Raw genomic sequence first — 14,102 nt, forward strand, 5'->3', positions numbered from 1 at the left:
AAAAATTACTGTTAGTAAAACTTTAATGTATTCACAATACTTGTATGTTTATGAGGATGGTACAATTCATGGTTCTGTACAGTTTTTAATTTTTGGCTTTCATCATCAGTACAGTAGTGAACAATTTTTAGGCAAGAATTACAGAAGTAACTCTCACTGCTGAATTCACAAGAAAAACGAGTAGTTTGATGCCTTTGCACTAAACAGAAAGTCAGAACTCCAAGGTTATATTAAACTGAAGCCTTCATTGTGATCAATAGCTTGGATCAGTTTACATCGTAGGGTTTCTTTCTCTGTATATTTTGGGAGATCTAGAAGATTAAAACAGGTATGGGAAACCGGGAGATAGCTCTCACCACCTCCTGTTGACTGGATGACTAGTTTCAGACTCTTCATACCAAGAATAGGAATTCGATCACTACCTGTCAAAAATACTGCCAAGGAAAATGATTTAGACAACACAGTCTTAACTTTGCATTCATTATCTAAATAATGAAGTACACAATACATTCTGGAAGAACAATGGCAAAGTACTTTGGATTGGATCTTTTTGGAAGAGTCATTTTGAAACACTGAAGTTCTCTTGGGGAGTCAGGCTTCACTTGGCTAAGCTATGTTTCCAGCGCTCTAGTCCTCCAACACTGTTTCTGTGAAACAGGACTTCAGGCAATTGCACAGACTTCACTTAAGCTCACAACTCTAAGGGGACCTAACATACTCTTCTTAATAGCAGACTAAACTGATCTAGAAGAGAACATGCAGTTAGAATATACTTACATAGGAATTGTTTCTTCTTTTCTAGTGGTAATTCATGAAATACTTCCCAAAAAATTTTTATCGTGGGATGTTCTGCCCAATACTCTCCTTTGTATTCTGTATTCTAAAAATAATACAACCATTAAGGATATAAGCACATCATTTGCATTTTACAGTTTGAAAATACCAACTCTCGAGAAAGAGAAAAGACAATAAGTCAATAAGAATTTACTAAAATTGTTAAACACCAACATGGGATTGGGTAAAAGTTCCTTATACAATTTTCAGGAAGACAAATCAGAATGTTTCTACTATTTTTTCCCCCTTTTAAAACAAAAATGGTAAGAGCAACAAGTCTTTTCCTTTGTAGTCCCCTCCTCTCACCAGGGGTGGGCACCAGTTTACCACAGAAAAACAGGGAAACAAAAGTCTTTTTTTTTTTTTTGGCTAAATCCCCAACCTCGGAAACTAAAGTCTTAAGCATGGATAGAAAGTCACTCAGTCTCAGGGTAGGGTTCCTCTAGCACATTTCCCAACCACCTCACCAATGCTACCACAGAGTGCATTGCAGGGCAGGAAACCACAGCAAGGGTTTTGTACACAAGGGAAGGGCAAAAAAAGCACACAAAAGGGCTTTTCCTTTTTAACAAAGGTTGGTTTTTCCCCCCTTACCTTCTCCAGTTCTTTCCAATCATAATTTGTATTCCCAATAACCATAGCTTGTAATTCATTGGGCTGGAAGAGCAGAAGAACTTTTCCTCCACAGACCTTATGAAAGCCGGCATGGAAAGCATCAAATAAAGATGCCACTGATTTATTGAATATGTAATCCACATAGGCATCAACAAACTCCTGCCTAGAAATAAAAACAATGGTCACACACACCATTTATGGAGAATATCCAATACTTGTAAGCTACTTTCTCATTATGTGTAAAAAGAAATCAATCCAAAACCACAGCAAGCCCTATTCCTCCTTCATTAAAAATAACAGGTGTGATGACATATTTTATCTCCAGCACTTTGGAGCTCTGATTCCAGGCCAGCCGAGGCTATGTAGAGACTTAAACCAAGCAAACAAAATCATCTTAAAGATGATCTTGAAAGAACACTTATTACTATTACTATTTCTTGGTATTTCTTCATAGGAATATTGTATAGCTTCTTAGGGCAGACCTGCTGTGACAGTATTTTTTGGTGATTTGGGAATACTCCGAAATTATTTGATAGCTATTTTTCATTAGAAATAGCCTATAAGTGTCTGGCTCCCCCAGCTGAGGACCGAACCCAGGGCCTGAGCCCTGGCCACTGAGCTAAATCCCCAACCCCCACTTAGCACTTTCTAAGAGTGAGTTTAACTCAGCATCTGAACTGCTATCCGCAAAATAAAATAAACTGGTGTCTTCTGGGTATTCCAATCCATCTTTCAAACCATGTTTGTTGTTGTTTCTTCTCATTTCTCATCTGTCATGTTCATTCCTTCCTTTAGCGATTTCACGAGCAAAGGAGTACTACTTTCCCATGAAAGTATCTGAGTATCTGCCTGCTCTTGCCCTCCTCAAGTGCGCACCACATACAATGTACAATACTGTTTTTCTTTCTTGTGCCACTTTTAGTAACATTAGAAAATGCCTACTAACCCTCATCATTTGCAGAGTCCAGTGCAATCCACTTACCGATTCTGTTTGTTAACAGCGGTGTCTGCACCATTCAGAACCAGCTCTTTCACTTCTGTTGCACCAAAATTTTCAACTGTGATCTAAAAATTTTAAAAAAGTAACATCTTCTTTCATTAAATATACAAACTAACAAATAATGAGTCAAAACTATGCTACCAAGAACCTACTTACAAATTCTCAGATCCACTGGATCCCACCTTTTCTAGTAGTCTGATGTCCCACAGCAGTCCAGGGTCTGGTTAGCTAAATACAGGCACTTAGGCATGCCTCATAACAGATGACATGTGAGGCTGACAGGCTGCTGTCCCACTTGCCCTGGCCCTGCACTTTCCCCACATGAGCCATGTGCTTTTGTCACACTGATTTGATCATAGGTAGTTTTAATTCGGTTTATAAGGAGGTACATTATTAAAAACCTTTTATTCCCATTACTAGTCTTTTTTTTAATCCACAAAGCACTAAGGTGGGACTGGGTTGCCAAGTATGAATATATCCTAGCCTTTCAGTTCACTACCTGATAAAGGAGGAGAGAAGAACAACATGTATCACTACATGGGAATCAACAAACCTACCACACTATACACATCAACTCAACAAAAGGAAAAGAAAGTAATCAAGTTCTGAAAATGCATGGCAAATGGCTCTAAAAACACATCAGATCAGAGTATGATTGATTACTGTATGATAGAATGGTATCAACAGAGGAATAAGCTGGAAAGAGCCAAACTACAGAAGCTGGAGAGACAACTCAGTGGGTAAAGTGCAAGCCTGTGAGATTGAGCTGGGTCCTCAACACCAAGGCTGTATCCGACTGGGACCACGCTCTGGCCAGTAGTCCAGCATGTGGAGGGACCCTGTCTCCTCAAGCGTAAGCACAGTAGGAAGACGTCTCAATGTCTCAGGAAGTCAGTCAGTGTACACACACATACACCAGTTAATGTTTGAAAAGAAGAAATGTCTACGTTCTCATATAGCTTTTAATGTGCAAGTAATAAAAGGAGCATGGAGAATCTACAACAGACTATCAGGAAAAAAATGTTTGATTTGCCACCAACACACACACACACACACACACACACACACACACACACACACACACACACACACACCACACAGAGAATCTTCCTTCCACCTCTGCCTTTTCAAAACAGGTCTTACTGTGTAGATCAGGCTGGGCTTGAGCTCAAGAGATTTATTTGCCCCTGCCTTGTGGTTAAAAGTACACATCATTACATCATTAGGCCTGCCTACTATTAGTTTTTTTTTTTTTTTAAAGATTTATTCATTTATTATATATAAGTACACTGTAACTGTCTTCAGATACACCAGAAGAGGGCATCAGATCCCATTACAGATGGTTGTGAGCCACCATGTGGTTGCTGGGAATTGAACTCAGGACCTCTGGAAGAGCAGTCGGGGCTCTTAACTGCTGAGCCATCTCTCCAGCCCCTACTATTAGTTTTTTAATAAGATTTATTTATACCTGTACACTGTAACTGTCTTCTTCAGTCACACCAGAAGAGGGCATCAGATCCCGTTACAGATGGTTGTGTAAGCCACCATGTGGCTGATGGAAGTTAACTCTGGAAGAGCAGTGAGCTCTTAGCTGCTGAACCATCTTTCTAGCCTAGTTATTTTTTAAAAATAACTTCCTCCCAACTCATTCCTACCTCTCACACTGGGGCCCTCCCTGCCATAGTAAGCATTAAGAACTCAAGAGTCCTTCTCAGAGGGCAGGAAGTTGAACTGCAAAAAAAGACAGACCAGACCAGCGGCCTAGAGGAAGTTTAGGCCAGAGTCACTTGGTTGTGTGCAGGAACTCCAGGTTCCCAGCTTTTATGACCTGTCACCCATGTTGGGGTGGGTGGTCTTGGTGATGCAACCGTCATTTCTGCTCCCGTAAGTAATTCCCTATTCATATTCCTGTAAGCAACCCTAATCTCAATGGTTCGCCAAGCTAGACTTTGGTGGTATCCATCTCTGTGGATGGTTATGGCCATTCAGGAGCATAATCCACACCTATAAAGCAACCTGACTCGCCCTCAGCAGAAGCCATCACCTGAGGTGTGTAGGTCTGTATGTGCAAATGTGTACCAGAGTGCTGGGACCCTGCACCACGTACCTAACTAAGTTAATGGCAACCGAATTGTAAGCTTCCCAAATGGAGTGCTATAAACTGAACTCAGAGTCCTCTGTAAGAGAAGTGAGTGCTGTTCTCTTGCAGACCCCAATAAGATTTTTTCTTGTGAGGAAAAAAAAATTACCAATTTTACTTCTTAAACATGCACTGAATTTCCTTACAAATACACCAGACACCTTCCAATCTAAGGTCTGGCAAGATGGCTCAGTGGTTAAGGGTGCTTGCTATTGCAAGCCTGACAGCATGAGTTCACTGCATGGTGGAAGGACAGAACTGAGCAGTTAAGAAGAGACACATACTATTAGGCAGTCTTAAGCTCATTAGTAAAACTGTCTTTCAATTATCTTCCCATCTCTAATCGTTCCTATAATCACAGGCTGAGAATGAATCCCTGGTGAGTCTCTAAGTTCTCTAATTGTAATCATCAAAATACCTAGTTACTGAAAGCACAGCAGGTGAACAGTGACTGACATGCAACTACTTCAGGTTTCTTCATCTGTGAATCAAGGATAAAAACAATCTCATAGGTTCAGTGAGGAATGAATGAAATAATCCATGAACTTTGGCTGGCACATAGTAAAAGATCAATAAATATTAGCTGTAGGGTTAAGAATCCCATCTACAGGGGCTGGAGAGATGGCTCAGCGGTTAAGAACACTCACTGTCCTTCCAGAGGTCCTGAGTTTAAATCCCAGCAACCACATGGTGGCTCACAACTATCTGTAATGGGATCTGATGCCCTCTTCTGGTGTGTCTGAAGACAGATACAGTGTACTTATATATAATAAATAAATCTTTAAAAAGAAAAAAATCCCATCCATGGGGCTGGAGAGATGGCTATGGTTATGAGCACTGGCTGCTCTCCCAGTGGACCTAGATTCAATTCTCAGCACTCAGATTAACAGCTAACAACTGTCTATATGTAACTCCAGTCCCAAGAGATGCTGTGCTACATATTCACGCAGACCAAACACCCATAAAATATACATATAATATATATATTTGAATATACATTTAAAAAAAATTGCTCATCGCAGCCTTATTTATAATAGCCAGAAGCTGGAAAGAACCCAGATGCCCTTCAACAGAGGAATGGATACAGAAAATGTGGTACATCTACACAATGGAATATTACTCAGCTATCAAAAACAACGAGTTTATGAAATTCGTAGGCAAATGGTTGGAACTGGAAAATATCATCCTGAGTGAGCTAACCCAATCACAGAAAGACATACATGGTATGCACTCATTGATAAGTGGCTATTAGCCCAAATGCTTGAATTACCCTAGATCCCTAGAACAAACGAAACTCAAGACGGATGATCAAAATGTGAATGCTTCACTCCTTCTTTAAATGAGGAAAAAGAATACCCTTGGCAGGGAAGGGAGAGGCAAAGATTAAAACAGAGACTGAAGGAACACCCATTCAGAGCCTGCCCCACATGTGGCCCATACATATACAGCCACCCAATTAGACAAGATGGATGAAGCAAAGAAGTGCAGACCAACAGGAGCCGGATGTAGATCTCTCCTGAGAGACACAGCCAGAATACAGCAAATACACAGGCGAATGCCAGCAGCAAACCACTGAACTGAGAATAGGTCCCCTGTTGAAGGAATCAGAGAAAGAACTGGAAGAGCTTGAAGGGGCTCGAGACCCCAAAAGTACAACAATGCCAAGCAACCAGAGCTTCCAGGGACTAAGCCACTACCTAAAGACTATACATGGACTCTGACCCCATAGGTAGCAATGAATATCCTAGTAAGAGCACCAGTGGAAGGGGAAGCCCTGGGTCCTGCTAAGACTGAACCCCCAGTGAACTAGTCTATGGGGGGAGGGCGGCAATGGGGGGAGGGTTGGGAGGGGAACACCCATAAGGAAGGGGAGGGGGGAGGGGGATGTTTGCCCGGAAACCGGGAAAGGGAATAACACTCGAAATGTATATAAGAAATACTCAAGTTAATAAAAAAAAAAAAAAAAAGAAAGTCAGAGCAGGGAGGTTTCAATGCTACCTGGCATGGTGAGGCTGTCTGGACAGAAGAGGTGGATCCTGAAGGGTCATTAGGACTGAGAATCGGAAGGAAGTAGGAAAGATATTCTAATGAGGAAGGCATGAATCAGGGTGAGCGTAGTAATAGTTGGTGATGTGGAGGACTTGTATGGGGTCCCTAGGAGACAGGATAGGCAAGTTTGCAGGTAGCTCCATTCTACAGGGCAGTGAGTCGAACGGCGAATTTTGAATGTTAGCTATGAAGGAAAACTAAGACTTTTGTTTTTTGCTTGAAGTGACATATAATCTTTTTTCATAGAAGAATGCCAATTTTTCCCCGAGCATTTGAATAAGGCCTAGGTGCTCCTTGTTTTATTGCCATTATAATTTGCATGTACTTTAAGTATAGCAGGTAATGATCATTGTACAAAATTTGACTTACTATTTGTATTTCCCAAAAGAATAAAAATTCCCTGAGTGAGGAAAAAAAAAATTGCACTGGTGGCAGAGGCAGGTAGATCTCTCTTGAGTTCGAGGTCAATCTGTCTACAGAGCAAGTTACTGGACAGCCAGGGCTACACAGAGAAACCCTGTCTCGGAAAACCAACCAAAAAGCACTTGGTCTTTGGAAGAGAGAAATCCTAAAGCACAGCTGTTAGATAGTGAGGCCAACCTACGTCTGCTCATCTTACCGTAAAGTTTAGACAAAATGTTTCCTCTATATCGTCCTCCGGGTAGTCCAGCAATTGTTGCATGCTTCTGCAAAAAACCAAACAAACAAGTACTTCTTTAAAGTGAAACAGTCGTTAATGACAACTCTGCTCATCAGTTAGTACACACTGGGCTTCACTGAAACTGTATTTATTTCCTTAAAATCGTTCACAAAAGCAACAAAGCCTGGTTATTCCTAGAAGAAAAGCTTCCAGGGCAGCCCTCTCCTCTGCCTCAGCCCTGCCTTAGCACTTTCTAACCACTTACCTCCCTACATCTGGCATCAGCTCTTTCAGATCATCCAGGGATGGCTTCCTTTTCAGTAGCTTCTTATATAAAGCCAAAGGGAAGTGGAGGTCCACAATAGTAAAATTATAAATTGCTAATCCACAGATAACACCAATTAAGTGGAACAAATCACTGTCTTCAAATGTCTAAAACACAAAGAAGAAAAAAGGTGAAAGTCTTGTCTTCCGAGCTAAATCTTTATTTCTAGTACTAATATGTTCTTCGTAATAGAAAAAAATTGAATACACAGAAAAGCAACCAATGAGAAAGCAGCTCATTCCTACTCCTGTCTCCTTGGCATGAACATCACTGGGTACAGTTCCATGCAATGTACTTTCTCTTTAGAACGTTGTTTATTAGCTGGGAGTGGGAGGACACAGCTTTGATCCTCAGCGCTAGAAGGAAAGGCATGCTCCATCACTCTCAGCCTTCAATGAAGAAAAAAAGTTTTAGGGGTCGTGGCAATTGGGAGGCAGAGGCAGGAGGAGCTCTGTTAGTTCAAGGCCAGCAGGTATATATGGCAGTTCCTGGACCATCAAGATTACAGACACATATATGGCTTCACAACCGACTCTCTCCAAACAAAAGCACTTCCATGTGGTTAAACGTAGATGTGGGCTGTCAGGCCTTGCCTGCGATGGCCATGCTGTGACTTTAATACCTGGGATGGTGGGAATGAGAGGATGGCTGACAGACAACAAAAGCAAAATACCTTAAAAGAAAATTTGTTCTGGGTGCGTGTATATGTGTATGTGCATGTGTGTGCATGTGCATGTCCAAGACAACTGTGGCTATCATCGAGAAAGCTAGCAACCTTTGGAATATGGTCTCTCACTGGCCTGGAGCTCAGTAATGAGTCTAGACTATCTGACCAGTGGGCCCCAGAGATCACTTGACTCTGCCTGCCTAGCACTGGGGTCACACATACCTATCTCCATGCCTAGCTTTCTGCTATTTGTCTGAGGCAGGGTCTGGCCCAAAAGTGGAATTTTAGATATAGCCTAAGTTGTCCTTAAACTCACCTCTTGAGTGCTGGGATTGCAGGCGTGAATCACTGTATCCTGCATAATTATACCAAGCTTTTGCTGGGGGGAGGGGAGGCGGGAGCGTTGTAAAGATTTATTTTATATATATGGATGTTATTATCTGCATGTAGATCAGTTCCCCAGAAGAGGACACTGGACTCCAGGATCCCGCAGGACTATTAACAGTTGTGAGTGGCCATGTGGGAATTGCACTCAGGACATCTGGAATAGCGGCCAGTATTACTTAACCAATGACCCATCTCTCTGCAGCCCTTATGCCAAGCTTGTTGAGTTGGTGGATGTTGGGGATTAAATTCAAATCTTTATGCTTCTAAGACATGTGCTTTATTACCAACTGAGCTATAAACACAACCCTTAAAAATATTAAAAAAAATTTTTTTTTAAATTCAAGGCTGAGTGCTAGAGCATTCGGAAGAGCAGACAGACCTATGGGTTAGAGTCCAGTCTGGTTTACACAGGGAGCTCCAGGCTACTTCGAGGTGCATAGTGAGACCATGTCTCAAACAAAACAAATATATAACATACATTCACGTTAATTATGGTGGTACATCCCTGTGATCCTGGCAACTAGGGAGGCTAAATTAAGAATATCAGGAAGAAGGCAGGGGTGGTGGCATACACTGGCGGAAGCAGAGGATCTCTGCGAGTTTCAGATGAGTCTGGTCTACATGGAGTTCCAGAATAGCCAGGGCTACATAGAGAGACCTCACTTCAAAAATAAAGTAAGGTACAAAGCCTCTTCCAGTATCTTTTTCTGTAATTAGAATTATACAGACATTTTATATACTTATAAAACTAAATTACACTAAAAAAACCAATTCCAAAAACCCTTAATCATGTTCACATTGATAAACTAACCATAATAATCAAAATAATAGAGTTCAACTATTTCAAATGACAGCAAACACCTTAGCTATCTATCTATACTTTAAAGATGAAATAAATTATACAATAACTTAAAATGTTTTTATTTCCATGTCCATTATAATATTGAGGCTATTGTTTGGCTGTATTTTTAAAGTCCTGAACATTTTGCAGAACTACCAGAGTGCTGAGGATGCTTGACACGATCCCACCCAGGAGCCCCTGAAGCCCTCGATAGATAGGACAATGAGGACAGGCATCAGTGCAGAGAACTAAACAAACTGAGCAAACAAAGACCAAGACCTAAGCTGCGACCACTGGAGGACGCCAGCAAACGCTTGGACAGGCCCATGAGCTGGATGCCTACCGAATGAATGAGGCCAAGCTTCTCTCTCTATACAAGCACCCAAGACAGTGTAATTACAGTGCAGTATTTTGTAGTCCTCAGAATTACCCTAAGCACTCAACAGCAATAGCTGCTATCCTCACACAAGACAGCCAGCCTCTTTCAATCAAGGCTAAATATAAAGAAATTTATAAACTGTATAGGTGACTCAGAATTTTTTTTACAAAACAGAACCCAAACATTTCCTGTAAAGGAGCAGCTGGTAATATCTTAGTAACTATCAACTATCTCTGATGGGCATGTGTCAAAGCAGTCATAGAGAACAGGTGGCTTCCTGTATTAAAATATATGGTGGGAAGCCTTGGCTCACATACTATAGTTTACTGATCCTTAATCTAAATTATAAGACATCAGGGATCTCTAATGCAATCTCCCCAGCAAGAGAAGCTAATAAAGTAATTACCACGCAATTTTCTAAACTGAAATACTCAGAAGGAAAATTCATAATTTTAAAGCTGATTGTTCAATTTATTTTAATTTGAAATGTGTAAAATACAAGGCTGTGTTTTGACAATAAGTCTAAACATCCTTAATTTCACATTGTAATAAAGAAGACCTCTGACCAGAAACAAAGATATAAAGAAGTAATTGTGGTAGATGGTCAATTACCTTATCTGAAAACCAAATAAGCCTGGAATCTTCATAATATCGAAACATGCCATATTTAGGATCCAATAATTCCCTCATGATGAGCAAGAAAAATTCTTTGCGTACACCTCCAGCATCAACAGCATCTTCTCCAACAAATATAACCTAAAACAGGGTAATGTGAGCACTGGATAGACAATGAAGAGCCAAGACCTGGGAACATGCTATTCACTGCTAATACAGCTCAGCAACCTATAGTCTCAAAAGTCGAATAGATAATTTACATGACTCAGTGGTCAGAAGCAGTCACTGCTCTTGCAGAAGACGCAGGTTTGGTTACCAGCACTCACTTGGTGGCTCACGTCCATCTGCAGCTACAACTACATAGGATCTAACCTTACTTTCTGACCTCTGCAGGATCAGGCCATGTACAGGGTGCACACATACATACAGAATAAAGTAAGTCTGTAATTAAAAACAAAACAAAAAACCCCACAAAGTGTTTCAAAAGCGCGCGCGCACACACACACACACACACACACACACACACACACACACACACACACACACACCCCAGAACAGCTTTTACATGTAAGTTCCAATTTATACAAAGTGTTTACTTACTTTGAGTGGCTTTTTATAATCTATATTCTTGGTTTTCCTGAGGACTTCCATTGCATCTCCTACAATATTTTCTCTGCGAACAACCAGAATTAAGCAAGGATTCACAGACTCAATCACTGGCAGAAAAAGAGAGGAGACATTCTGCCTATGGGCCTGGTCAATAGCCATCTAGAAAGCAAACAAACACACAAATAAAGCAGGATTTTATTTTACTTTCAGGTAGTCGTATTTAACCTGACCTTGCTATGAAGCTGAACGTGGACAGAGGTCTGAATGTGAATGACAACCCCCATAAGCTCATGTACTTGAATACTTAGTTCCCAGCAGTGGAGGTGGACTAATTTAGGAAGGATTGGAGACGTGGCCTTGTTGGAGGATGCCTATTACTGTGCACGGGCTTTGAGGTCTCAAAAGCCCACCTCAGGCCCGGCCACTGCCTTCTCTGCTTCCTGCCTGCAGATCAGGATTAGACTCTGGAGCAGCTGCTTCGGTGCCTTGCTGTCTACTTTCTGCCACGGTGACTCCTGCTACAACTGTAAGCAAGTTCCCAACTAAATGCTTTCCCTTTGTAAGTTTCCAATTGCTGGGTAAGGGTTAGTATCACATGCAAGCATCAATGCCCAGCAATTTTACTTATTCTAGTTAACAAAGTTATGAGTTTCATTGTGTTATCATTTATATACATATATACACACAAACATAAAGTACACATGCTCCTCATAAAACATTTCCCAGCCCCCACCAGCAAAAAAAAAAAATTATTTATATATGACCAACCTCAATATAATTTCCCCCTCCTCCCTTCCTTCCTTGCACTAGGGTCTCTGTAGTACTGGCTGTTTTAGACCTCAGTATATAGACAGAGCTGGGATTACACGGGTGTTACCATGCCGGGCTCAGGTCAATTTCAAACTCTTTCCATTTAAGTGAGGAAGTGCCTCTGCTTCTACATTGAACTTTTTTTTTTTTTTAAGGATTTTATTTATTTATTGTATATAAGTACACTGTAGCTGTCTTCAGACACTGACTGCTCTTCAGAGGTCCTGAGTTCGATTCCCAGCAACCACATGGTGGCTCACAACCATCTGTGATGAGATCTGGTGTGTCTGAAGACAGCTACAGTATACTTGTATACATAAAATAAATAAATAAATCTTTAAAAAATAAAAACAAACAAAAAAATCCACCACCACCACCAAAATACAAAAAAACCAATACAGGCAGTTTTAAAAAAATCCCCAAATCAAATTACCACTGCAATAGCACTCACCTGCATCTGCAAGACTGCGTCTGTCTGTAGCAGAGTAGTTTTTGCCTGGGCATCAAATACAAATGGATATGTACAAATTGTCACAGGGATATCTGCCAACTGGAAGAGAAGAAGTGAACTTATCAGTTCAAGCTGGCTCTGGTGTGTGGGTACTGTCATTTTTGGTAAAGATGATCATCACACTCTTGGTTCATTACCTGGAGTAGTTGGAAAACTTCAAAACCATCACTCATTTTTGACTACATGATTTTTATTCATTTTATATAAGGCATCAGAATGAACCAGCCCATAAAGCTGCAGTCAGCAGCTTGTTAATGAACTTAAGGCTTTGTGAAGTGCTCAACCACTGGATCACATACATCCTTAGCCCTTTTGGTTTTGAGCCCAGGCTGGCTCTTCACTGGGATAACAGTGTGTGCCACAACTGAGTTTAACGTAAAGACGGTAGGTACTGAAGTAGTAATCCCCAGGGAAATTCTGTTTCTTTTGGATTTTTGAGACAGGGTCTATCTATAAAGCCCTGGTTGTCCTAGAACTACGTAGACAAGGCTGGCCCAGAACTTAAGAGATCCACTTGCCTCTGCCTCCTGAGTGCTGGGACTAAAATCATGTGTAATTTTGTAGGAATAAGTCTGCAGGCATTCTGGCATCATACATAGCACATATGTGGAGGTCAGAGGTGAGTTCTTTCTTTCCATCAGGTGTGTCCTAGGGACTGAACCTAGGCTCTCAGATGTGGCAGAAGGTGCCTTTATCTGCTGAGCCACACTGCTGGAACTTTTACAGAAATGACATTTAATTTTTTTTAATTTTCTATTTTTCTGTGCATCCAAACACTCCATAATGTATGCCTGGAGGTCAGAGGGCAGTCTGCAATAGCTGTTTTCTCCTTCCAGCATGTACGTCCAATGGCAGATACCTTCACCACTGAACCATCTCCATATTCCTCATTCTTCATTTCCATACAACATCACTATACATTTCTGTTTAGCTCAGTGGTTTCAACCTTCCAATGCTGCGACCCTTTAATATAGCTCATGTTGTGGTGACCTCAAAACAGTTATTTTTTTACTACTTCATAACTACAGTTCTGTTACTGTTAGGAATCATAACATAAATATCGTTATTTCCAATGATTTTTAGGCAACCCTGTGACAGGGTCAGTTTTTTTTGTTTTTTTGTTTTTTTTTTTTGGTTCTTTTTTTCGGAGTTGGGGACCGAACCCAGGGCCTTGCGCTTCCTAGGCAAGCGCTCTACCACTGAGCTAAATCCCCAGCCCCCTAGGGTCAGTTTTTACCCACAGGTTGAAATGCTGGGTTTAGCTCCTACAGATAATGTGCATACAACATTTCAAATGATTTTAAGTCCTGACTGTGTTTTCAAACTGTGTTTTCACTTCCCCTCCCCACAACACAGAGTCTTACACTGCTGGGGACTGACTGGGCATGGAGCCTTGTGCATGGCAGCAGGAACTTTAGCACTGAGCTGTGTCTGATACCAGCAGCCCTACCTTTCACAGTTTTATATGACACTTACTGAGGAAACAAACAGCAAACAGTAATTATATACTGTAACCTAACTAATGTTCATTAGTTCAAGTACTAGGAAAACCATACTCCTTAAGCCAAAACAAAGCAAAACAACACCCAACATAAAGGAACCATACTCTAGTTCTGAGAAGGAAAGCATAGGCTGCCCACTATTCAGGTCAGTACTACAACTTTCTATATTAAGGTAACA

General features: G+C 41.0%; 1 protein-coding gene across 12 annotated transcripts in view; it reads right to left on the bottom strand.

Moving 5' to 3' along the window:
- Positions 1-5: 5 nt before the first annotated feature.
- The window catches only part of Herc4 (HECT and RLD domain containing E3 ubiquitin protein ligase 4), a 74,439-nt gene continuing 60,342 nt past the window's right edge, over positions 6-14,102 (bottom strand). For all 12 annotated transcript variants that reach the window (XM_063279171.1, XM_006256135.5, XM_039098757.2 and 9 more), the window contains 9 exons: positions 12,363-12,461; positions 11,093-11,260; positions 10,490-10,633; positions 7,544-7,710; positions 7,258-7,324; positions 2,432-2,514; positions 1,429-1,612; positions 778-880; positions 6-434 (listed from right to left, as the gene is read on the bottom strand). In XM_063279171.1, the coding sequence (XP_063135241.1) occupies positions 226-434; positions 778-880; positions 1,429-1,612; positions 2,432-2,514; positions 7,258-7,324; positions 7,544-7,710; positions 10,490-10,633; positions 11,093-11,260; positions 12,363-12,461 (1,224 nt within the window). In that variant the 3' untranslated portion in view covers positions 6-225. The remainder of the gene's footprint in view (positions 435-777; positions 881-1,428; positions 1,613-2,431; positions 2,515-7,257; positions 7,325-7,543; positions 7,711-10,489; positions 10,634-11,092; positions 11,261-12,362; positions 12,462-14,102) is intronic.

Source organism: Rattus norvegicus, chromosome 20 (genome assembly GCF_036323735.1).
Source record: "Rattus norvegicus strain BN/NHsdMcwi chromosome 20, GRCr8, whole genome shotgun sequence".
In the NCBI taxonomy this organism is placed as follows: Eukaryota; Metazoa; Chordata; class Mammalia; order Rodentia; family Muridae; genus Rattus; species Rattus norvegicus.